At 42.1% G+C, this 10000-nt stretch overlaps 4 protein-coding genes and 1 non-coding gene across 7 annotated transcripts in view; 2 read left to right on the top strand and 3 right to left on the bottom strand.

The window, feature by feature from the left end:
* gpr184 (G protein-coupled receptor 184) overlaps positions 1-1546 on the top strand; it is a 5989-nt gene extending 4443 nt beyond the window's left edge. The window contains exon 2 of the mRNA XM_047806055.1: positions 7-1546. Coding sequence (XP_047662011.1) covers positions 7-957 — 951 coding nt within the window. The 3' untranslated portion in view covers positions 958-1546. The remainder of the gene's footprint in view (positions 1-6) is intronic.
* Positions 1547-4200: 2654 nt separating this feature from the next.
* On the bottom strand, positions 4201-6220 carry eif3k (eukaryotic translation initiation factor 3, subunit K). The gene is made up of 8 exons (XM_027142529.2): positions 6029-6220; positions 5722-5820; positions 5443-5563; positions 5157-5231; positions 4944-5010; positions 4647-4724; positions 4443-4568; positions 4201-4279 (listed from the first exon to the last, which is right to left on the bottom strand). The coding sequence occupies exons 1-8, from the start codon at positions 6217-6219 to the stop codon at positions 4248-4250; spliced, it is 789 nt and encodes a 262-aa protein (XP_026998330.1). The 5' UTR covers position 6220; the 3' UTR covers positions 4201-4247.
* ngef (neuronal guanine nucleotide exchange factor) overlaps positions 4971-10000 on the bottom strand; it is a 31168-nt gene continuing 26138 nt past the window's right edge. For both annotated transcript variants that reach the window (XR_007139123.1, XR_007139124.1), the window contains exon 17: positions 4971-5065. The gene's annotated coding sequence lies outside the window, so the exon portion shown is untranslated. The remainder of the gene's footprint in view (positions 5066-10000) is intronic.
* Positions 6655-9097, bottom strand: si:ch1073-429i10.3 (histone H3.3A). Of its 2 annotated transcripts, none has more exons than XM_027142542.2 (4): positions 8950-9097; positions 8052-8198; positions 7816-7969; positions 6655-7306 (listed from the first exon to the last, which is right to left on the bottom strand). In XM_027142542.2, the coding sequence occupies exons 2-4, from the start codon at positions 8177-8179 to the stop codon at positions 7178-7180; spliced, it is 411 nt and encodes a 136-aa protein (XP_026998343.1). In that variant the 5' UTR covers positions 8180-8198; positions 8950-9097; the 3' UTR covers positions 6655-7177. The 2 variants fall into 2 exon arrangements, with proteins under 2 accessions (XP_026998343.1, XP_026998335.1); XM_027142534.2 differs by having other exon boundaries at positions 8052-8222; positions 8950-9096.
* trnap-ugg lies at positions 9453-9524 on the top strand. Its single transcript has one exon. It is a non-coding gene; the product is annotated as a tRNA-Pro (tRNA).

Raw genomic sequence — 10000 nt, 5'->3', positions numbered from 1 at the left:
CTGCAGATGAACACGTCTCTGAATGTGACACAGAATCTGATGTGTGTGGACATTAAGGACAGCCCAGTTAACGATTTGCTAATAGGCATCTACATCACTGCGCTGGTGCTGGGTTTGGTGTTCAACCTGCTCACGGCGTGGCCCATCATCCAGCAGATCCGCAAGAAGAACGTGCTGGGCGTCTACCTGCTCAGTCTCTGCATCTCAGACGTTCTCTACATCCTCACCATGCCGCTGTGGATCATTTACTACTACAACGACCACCGCTGGACGCTCGGCCTCGACCTGTGCAAGCTGGCTGGGTTTGTTTATTACTCCAACATGTACATCAGCATCTACCTGCTGTGCTGCATCTCTATCGACCGCTGCCTGGCTGTCACCTTTCCTCTGAAGACCAAGACATTCCACCGCTTCAGGTACGCCTGGCTCATCTCAGGGCTGATCTACATCTTCACTGCCAGCCTGCACGTCCTGGTCATCTTAATGGACAAGGTGACGGACCCTCTAGATGAATACGAGCGCTGTTACGAGACATTTCCCATGACTGAGCGTGTGGCTCTGTTTAACCTCCTGCGTGTGGTCATCGGCTTCCTGCTGCCACTGCTGGTGTTAGCTGTGTGCTACTTTCAGATCTTCAGGAAGGTGAAGGAAAGCGTGGGACTTGACAATCAGGGCAAGCGTAAGGTCAAACTGCTGTCTGTGGGAGTCATCGCCATCTTCTCTGTCTGCTACGCTCCCTATCACATCCAGCTGCTCATTCGCTCCATCGCTTTCAACTGCTTTCATTTTAATGATTACTGTGAATTTGAACAAGCGCAGCACTTTTACTTCTCAGGGACACTGGCCATGTCCAGCCTGAACAGCGTGGTGGATCCTCTGCTCTACGTCTTAGTGAGTAACGGCATGAGGGAAAGCGTACGCTTCTGCTGTAGGACCAAATCCTGCAGCTGCACATAAAACTGACACAAAACACAGACTGGAGCTTCAGCACTGAGAATTAAAGTCAGAATGAAACAAAACATGAAAATTCTCCTGAAATGTGAAAGGACACAAAAGGAAACCTGAGAAAGTCGACCGTGTTTTATTAAAGCAGAGACCAGGGTCTCATTTATAAAACTGTGCGTAGGATCCATACTAAAAAATACCGTAATATATTCCGATTTATAAAACCGTGCGTACGCACACCTGTAAGCGATGTTCCCACAGATGTGTGTACCTGAACCAGCCTCATATCCCGCCCAGTACACGCCCATCTTTACACGCCCATTTTAACATGCCCATTACACACTCCACAACTGTGCGGGCACGAGAGTGGACCTCGTTATAATGAGTTTCCTCTGCACTCTGTGTTTAAAAATGGGGTGAGGAGTCCGTCTCAGGGGGTAACCACTGGGGTAGCCACTGGGGTAGTCACTGTAGCATGCAGGTTATAATTATATTAAAAACAACATTGTTACACATGCTTTCTGTTAACATAAGCAAATTCATTTTCAGATGGTGCCCTTATAGCAACATGAGCGCAGTCAATTGTGCTGATTACATTTGGGAAACCAGACATTTCTGCAAAATTTCATTATAATTTCGGCCTGTTCTCGCACAGTGTAGGGAACCTGATGTATCTCACACAGTGTAGGGGAACCTGATGTATCTCACACACAGTGTAGGGGAACCTGATGTATCTCACACAGTGTAGGGGAACCTGATGTATCTCACACAGTGTAGGGGAACCTGATGTATCTCACACAGTGTAGGGGAACCTGATGTATCTCACACACAGTGTAGGGGAACCTGATGTATCTCACACAGTGTAGGGAACCTGATGTATCTCACACAGTGTAGGGGAACCTGATGTATCTCACACAGTGTAGGGGAACCTGATGTATCTCACACAGTGTAGGGGAACCTGATGTATCTCACACAGTGTAGGGGAACCTGATGTATCTCACACAGTGTAGGGGAACCTGATGTATCTCACACAGTGTAGGGGAACCTGATGTATCTCACACAGTGTAGGGAACCTGATGTATCTCACACAGTGTAGGGGAACCTGATGTATCTCACACAGTGTAGGGGAACCTGATGTATCTCACACAGTGTAGGGGAACCTGATGTATCTCACACAGTGTAGGGGAACCTGATGTATCTCACACAGTGTAGGGGAACCTGATGTATCTCACACAGTGTAGGGGAACCTGATGTATCTCACACAGTGTAGGGAACCTGATGTATCTCACACAGTGTAGGGGAACCTGTTGTATCTCACACAGTGTAGGGGAACCTGATGTATCTCACACAGTGTAGGGAACCTGATGTATCTCACACACAGTGTAGGGGAACCTGATGTATCTCACACAGTGTAGGGGAACCTGATGTATCTCACACAGTGTAGGGGAACCTGATGTATCTCACACAGTGTAGGGGAACCTGATGTATCTCACACAGTGTAGGGGAACCTGATGTATCTCACACAGTGTAGGGGAACCTGATGTATCTCACACAGTGTAGGGAACCTGATGTATCTCACACACAGTGTAGGGAACCTGATGTATCTCACACAGTGTAGGGAACCTGATGTATCTCACACAGTGTAGGGGAACCTGATGTATCTCACACAGTGTAGGGGAACCTGATGTATCTCACACAGTGTAGGGGAACATGATGTATCTCACACAGTGTAGGGGAACCTGATGTATCTCACACAGTGTAGGGAATCTGATGTATCTCACACAGTGTAGGGGAACCTGATGTATCTCACACAGTGTAGGGGAACCTGATGTACCGACTACCCATATTAAGTATACCATTCCAAACGACAGATATTATGGCACTCGGGGACGGCTGTGATATACCAGACCTACAGGGTGAGATGATAGATTCCAATAGAATTATTTCATATACGAAAAGGTTTTAGACACAAAGTTGAGGATTACTTATAGTTTTTTTAATATATAAAAATAATTTACCTGTCTGCCAATTCCCGCTGGAAACAGCCGGTTGCCAAGAACCCCAGAGTGGTGAGGACTTGTATTTGGACTGGGATGGCATGGTTCCGGTGTGTTGCCCCCTCTAATACTGGACCCGATTCAACACATATATCTAAGAGCACAGCTCTAGGGAATCTAAATCGGCTTATTAGCCAGTCATCATCATGGGCCAGGAAATCATCATGGTCCCTGAAAACTCGTTCTCTCCTTATTCTCCCATTGCGTAATCCTCCAACAGTGCCAGCAGTGCCACCATGAAGCATTACATACCGGGTCACCGGAGGATTTATATGTTTCTAGCAGTTAGACTGATCGTTAACACCTTGACAAAATCACAGAATTAATTTATGGGCGAAAATTTAAGACAAAAATGTTAGTGAGCACATACTTCATGACAGTTTTGTAATGAACACCGTAATAGTTAGGACCGATGATGAGTAGCGATTGTGCTTCATGACTGTATTTGCAGACTTTGACATTTTATGACATATGTACATTAAGGAAAATATTTTGTTTTTACACTGTGCTCTGCAGCTCTGTAATAAAAGGGTATTTCATGCTATTCTGTATGACATGTAGTCGCGCCATCTCCTCCTGCGCTCCCGTTGTGGACAATGTGACTGTAAGGCAGCGCTGATTATTCATTTCATTCATCTTCTACCGCTTATCCGAACTACTCGGGTCACGGGGAGCCTGTGCCTATCCTCAGGCATCATTGGGCATCAAGGCAGGATACACCCTGGACGGAGTAGCGCTGATTATTATTATTATTTTGAATACATTTTGAATTATGTTTGGATTTTACTAGATGTATATAGCCTAAAACAATCGGCACAAATAACACTGTTGGATTTAATCCTCATGATAATGCGGATATAACGTATGAAATGGAGTGAAAATTAAATGTCATTAATTCTTATAATCGTTCTTCTCACATGAATTTTCTACAATCTAACTTCAGTTCATGACCTCACCATCTGTGTCGCCAATTCCCTTTCTTTCCAGAATGTGCGTACGCACAGCAGTTTGCTTAAAGGTCACAACCTTTGCGTGGGGATTGGCGTACCTACGTTTCCAGCCCTGTTTTGTGCGTACACACGCTTTATAAATGAGGCCCAGAAGAGAAAGTCAGTAAATCACTAGTGTGTGTAGTGTGTAAAGAGCGCCCCCTGATGCATGAGAAAGAAATTAAAGCAATTAAAAGTCAGGAAACAGGTTTATTGTCTAACTGTAACTTTATTGTGGATATGTGTGTGTGTGTGTTTACTGTGATGTTGCCATGATACTGGACACGCCTGTAGAGTAAACAGAACATAACACACACATCAGCTATTGCTCTTATTACAAACACACTACAGTAAAGTGTTCAGGTGAAATCTAGTGCACTAGCGAGTGAACTTAACATGAAATGTTACACAACATATGTGAAAACATGAAGGTATAAATAAAGTGTCTCACTGTCAAAGTCAATCTTCTCCACAATGTTTTTGGGTTTAATGCTCTCCTCCTGATTATAGATGAAGATCCGACCATCATCATCCTCCAGCCAACCGTACTTATTCATCCACACTTTCACCTGCGTGTCTGAGAGAGATTGAAATAATCCAGAATAAAAACTCTGAAATCTTTGTGTGTGTGTGTGTGTGTGTGTGTGTGTATTACCAAGTGGGTCTCCTAACATCTCCGCTAACAGCCGGTGCTCAATGGTCTGATACGTGATCCCTACAACATGGCAGATGACTAACACACAAACACACACTTTACTCTGTGGTACAGTAAAATCTACACACATTAATGTTCACAGTAATCAACATATAAGTAACAATAACTGGTGACCTCTATTGTGGCTCTACAACCATGACATTGACATCTGTCTGTCTGTGTGTGTCTGTCTGTGTGTGTGTGTCTGTCAGTCTGTGTGTGTGTGTGTGTGTGTGTGTGTGTAAATAGTAAACACACATTTACGAACAGAGTCTTCAAAACCTGTGATCCCATCAATCAGCTCCCGGTTCTCCTCCAGACTTGCCTGCCACACACACACACACACACACACACACACACACACACACACACACACACACCTTTTAAAATGCATTAATGTACGATGTTTTTTAGAGCTGTGTGTGTGTGTGTGTGTGTGTGTGTGTGTGTGTGTCTGTCTGTGTGTGTTACCCAGAAGCTTTGAAAGTGACAGGTCTCCAGCAGGTTGCCGAGGTAGAGGATCTGTCTGATTGGTCGCTCCTCTTGCTGTGAGTGAGGTTAAAGAAACTGATCCAGGAACAGAGAGTTTCATTCAGTTTTATTCCATGTGACTAAAGAAATCTCAACGACCAAACAGTTCTTGCGTTGTACTGCAGGAGAGACGCTAGGCACTAACACATGCAACTAACGCAGTGTATCTGTATCAGCAAAGGGACACCACGGGTTGTGTGCGTGTGCATGTGTGTTTAAAGGATACATGTGGTTGGTCTATCATACACTTGCACAGAGTGAAGTCGGTGTGTGGGAGGTTTGTTAAGGCCTTCAGCAGGATCTGAGACGTCACACTAGTCTGGAAGTAGGCAGGATTAAACTGGTACCTACACACACACACACACACACACACGAGAAATAAGTCTAACATTTCATTAGATGTGTTTCATCTAAACTTCACATCACATTAAGGCAGATCATTAACCCAAATCTGTCCTCAGTGACAGTGTTCAGGTGTGACGGAGAGACATAAAGCCCTGCTCACAGTTTCAGCACCGCCAGATTGGCCTCCAGGTCGTAGGCGTTTTCTCTCGCCTGAGTCTCCACATACCGCTCCAGTGTGGCCAGGTTCTCTGGGTTATACCTGAGATAACACACTCAACAGTATTAACTTCTTATTTACCAGTAAATAAATGTTCATGTGTTTAGTGCTAACAGCCTAAATATACAGAATAATATAAATATAGAAAATAAGATTATTCTGTTTTCCTGATTTTAGAAGAGAAATGTATTTATAATAAAGTATAGCGAGTTAGCATTAGCATGTTAGCTCATTACACCTGGTCTCTCACCTGTCGATGCCTCTTAACAGTTTAGCGACATTCGCGCGCATTTGCTCAAAAGACGTCGCCATGTTTAATAAAAACAGCTGCTGCTGAATTGTGTACAAAATGTTAGTGTAATAAAAACACGTGGAGACGGAGACAGTGGAGTAACTCACTCCGGAAGAGAGCGAAGAAAACCGGAAACAGTCCGACAGCATAAAAAGTCCGGGAGAAACCGAGAGCGGCCCACTTCGAAAATCAGTGTGTTTTGTGGGGGGCAATAATTACAATATAATAACCATCATCATCATCATCATCACCATCATCATCATCATCAATGCTAAACATACGGAGAATATAATTAAGCATTAAATTTGCTAATGTTTAATCAGCTCACAGCTGAAAGCTCCAGTGATGATTCTATAAGAGTAAAATATATTTCTGTAGCAGAATAAATGAGCAGAACATCTTTACTGTGTAATATTTACAGGTCCTGAGATCATCAGTGAATATATAAGTGAATATGTGGTGTTACAGACACACAGCTTGGTGTTTCAGGCTAAAACATGACTTTATAATCCTGACATGTTTATTGTCAGCAGTTATCTGCATTTGCTGAAATGTGTAATAATTCTGTTCATACTGAATCACCATCAGGGCAAAAACAACACCTTTATTTATCTACTGAATAAAATCTGATACCCAAAGATACATTTTGTACAAAACAATGTAGAAAAACCTGCTGATGACACACAGATTAATAAACATGAGCTTAGAATTAACATTTTAAAAAATAAAGAAAAATAAAAGTGTGTTTATAAATCAGTCTCACTGTCAGAGTAAAGACGCCAATAAAGTGAAGCACGATATATTCGGCTTTACACTGGTGAAAATGACAAAATTTTTTTACTGAGATTAAAAATAAGAACAATGTAAAAACACACAGTAACACACAAAGAGAGAGAAGCTGATTCACACTAAATCCAGTGACACACAATACACACAACCAGAACATCCAAATAATGTAGAACACCAAAACCTACAACCAATCAGGAGCCTCCATGGGATTTCACACACACGAAGGAGAGACAGACAGATTCACAGATCAACCTTGTTTAATTAGGAGAGTGTGTGTAGTTGTGTGTGTGCACATTTTTATAATAGTGTGTATGTGCGTTAAGCACGTTCTCCACGGATACGTCGTGCCAGCTGGATGTCTTTGGGCATGATGGTGACACGTTTGGCATGGATAGCACACAGATTAGTGTCTTCAAATAGACCTACCAGATATGCTTCACTTGCCTCCTGTATAAACAAACACAAACATATTTCAGCTTCATTCAGGGTCAATAAAGTCTATTAAATAGTAGAGCTGTGTTGTAGTAACAAATATTATACGGTGACAATCCTTAATTCTCTATTAATTACTATGTTAAGACAGAGAGAGAGAGAGACAGAGAGAGAGAGATATAGAGAGATAGAATAAAGTGACACACAGACACTCTATGACCAGTGTTCCACTTTTCCTGATTATCAATAGAAAACATTTCAGATCCCAAACAATTCATGAAGTCAGTAATATGATCCCAGGTCAGCTCTAACGGCTCTCTCTCTCTATCTCTCTCACACACACACACACACACACACACACACACACACACACTCACACACACACAATCCTTAATTCTCGATTAATTACTATGTTAAGACAGAGAGAGAGAGAGAACATGACACAGCGAGAGAGAGAGAGAAAGAGAGAGAGAGCGTGAGACACACAGACAGAGAGAGAAAGTGAGAGAGAGAGACGGTGTCACCTGCAGGGCTCCTATTGCTGCACTCTGAAACCTCAGATCAGTTTTAAAGTCCTGAGCAATTTCTCGGACGAGTCGCTGGAACGGCAGCTTCCTGATCAGCAGCTCTGTGGATTTCTGATAACGTCGGATCTCACGTAAAGCCACAGTACCAGGCCTAAAGACACACCCACATTAATATAAAAACACACTGTAAGCATTTAGCAGTACACTAGAAGAGCCTTGGTGGTTTACATCACCTGTAACGGTGCGGTTTCTTCACCCCACCTGTAGAGGGCGCACTTTTCCGAGCCGCTTTAGTGGCGAGCTGTTTACGGGGCGCTTTTCCTCCTGTAGATTTACGAGCTGTCTGTTTTGTACGAGCCATAATAACTGCTCCAAATCACCTGTAACAAGGTGTTTATGTAAATCTGAAAATATACATCATTATTATTTTAACACTTAATGTGTCTTTGTTTCTCCATCAGATCATTAGGGTTAATAAACATAAATATAAAGTGATATTTGGTGAAATCAGGCTGTAACTCGTTTGCTGCTGTTCTAAGATCAGAAAACAAACAAAACCCAATAAAATAACTGGAATGTCTGCAGAATGCGTTACGTCACTATAAAGAACTATAAAACGAACAAATTGCCAAATCTCAGCACCCAATCAAGTGGCTCGCTGCCACATTTTAACCAATAGACAAAAAAGGCGGGACTCCTAGTAAACGAACGCCCAATCCACAGTTTAACAGGCACTGCTAATTTGCATATTCCCGCCCCTTAAAGCCTGGTGTAATGGCTGCTCAGACGCTAAAGAGCGATAATAGCAGTTAGAAGCGTGAACGGAAATAATTTGTATTTTATATAAAAACACCAGTTTTATATTCACTATTTATTAACTAATTACATTTCCCCCAAACTTGTACTAACCCACAAAGCCACTCTTCGGCCCAATGTGCTTTTTATCGCAGTTTAACTGGAAGCAAACAGCGGGTTAGTAACTAAAGGGACGGAGCTGCTGAAACAACAACAAGCCATTTTACTTTATTATTTTACTCTCACATGGTCTGTAATAATCAGCTTGTTATTTAACTGACATATTACACCGTTTATTGTGTTTTAGTGACAACACCCGACTAAACCAAAACTCACCTTGTAGTTTAAGCAGAAAGTGACGAGACGTTATTATGCCTCAATGTCGTTTTTGTGCTTCGTTGTAACGTTGTAAGTGTTGTTTTTATACCACCGCTTTTCCGACAAGCCCCGCCCTCTTTTGTTAGGCCACTGCGGGCATTCGCATAAACAAGCAGTTGGCTGATTGGACAGCATTAGTGTCGATTTGAAACACAAGCCAATCCTCACACAGGATGTAGGATAAATCTGGAATACAGGTGTGAAAAGCGGCTTCAGTGAAGTATCGGTAATATGTAAAATGGCGTTATTCCCCATGATGCACCACGGTCAGTCTGTCAAAAGCAGCAATGTTTTTAGAATCCGTTTCCCGAAGACAATGTTTTTAATATAGAATTTCCACTCTGTAAGATTAATCTTTTTAAAATAGTGTTTAATACTTAATACGACCTAAATTGCACTTTAAATACGTAAAACTATTTCATTTAATTTTTAGACCCAGTAACTTCGCACGTTTCCATATAGGCTCGTTGGTCTAGGGGTATGATTCTCGCTTTGGGTGCGAGAGGTCCCGGGTTCAAATCCCGGACGAGCCCTTTGTTTTACATGAAATACACAGCAACATTACTTAAGTAGTAAAGTAAAATATTAGACTACATTTCAATTCTATTTATTTCTATAGTACTTTTAACAATTCCCATTGTCTCAAAGCAGCTTTACAGAAGTATAGAAACAGAAGGGAGGAGAAAGTAAATACATATATATTAATAATACTAATAATAATAATAATAATAAGACGACGAAGAAGAAGAAGAAATAAGGATAAAAATCAATAAATATATACAATTAAAGTTTAAAAACTTTAAACCAGAGGTGATGGCAGCAAGGAAAAACTCCCTGAGATGATATGAGGAAGAAACCTTGAGAGGAACCAGACTCAGAACCTCATCCTCATCTGGGTGACACTCTACAGTAAATAGTGTAAATAATGTCCTTTCTACGACAGTTTATAACAGTGCAGCCGAGAGCTCCTGAGGAACTAATGGGTCATCATAAACTCTGAGTTCAGCAC

Source organism: Tachysurus fulvidraco, chromosome 22 (assembly GCF_022655615.1).
Source record: "Tachysurus fulvidraco isolate hzauxx_2018 chromosome 22, HZAU_PFXX_2.0, whole genome shotgun sequence".
Lineage (NCBI taxonomy): Eukaryota > Metazoa > Chordata > Actinopteri > Siluriformes > Bagridae > Tachysurus > Tachysurus fulvidraco.
This window is presented reverse-complemented; position numbering and strand designations above follow the sequence as displayed.

What these genes read in the sequence shown, in the direction of transcription:
- eif3k (XM_027142529.2), bottom strand. Translation starts at nt 6,219, where the DNA reads ATGCTGTCGGACTGTTTCCGGTTTTCTTCGCTCTCTTCCGGAGTGAGT. An exon ending in CTGTTAAGAGGCATCGACAG is followed by an intron (nt 5,821 to 6,028) that starts GTGAGAGACCAG and finishes GTGTTATCTCAG; the next exon opens with GTATAACCCAGAGAACCTGG. An exon ending in AATCTGGCGGTGCTGAAACT is followed by an intron (nt 5,564 to 5,721) that starts GTGAGCAGGGCT and finishes GTGTGTGTGTAG; the next exon opens with GTACCAGTTTAATCCTGCCT.
- si:ch1073-429i10.3 (XM_027142542.2), bottom strand. Translation starts at nt 8,179, where the DNA reads ATGGCTCGTACAAAACAGACAGCTCGTAAATCTACAGGAGGAAAAGCG. An exon ending in AAGAAACCGCACCGTTACAG is followed by an intron (nt 7,970 to 8,051) that starts GTGATGTAAACC and finishes GTGTGTCTTTAG; the next exon opens with GCCTGGTACTGTGGCTTTAC. An exon ending in CAGCAATAGGAGCCCTGCAG is followed by an intron (nt 7,307 to 7,815) that starts GTGACACCGTCT and finishes TTGTTTATACAG; the next exon opens with GAGGCAAGTGAAGCATATCT.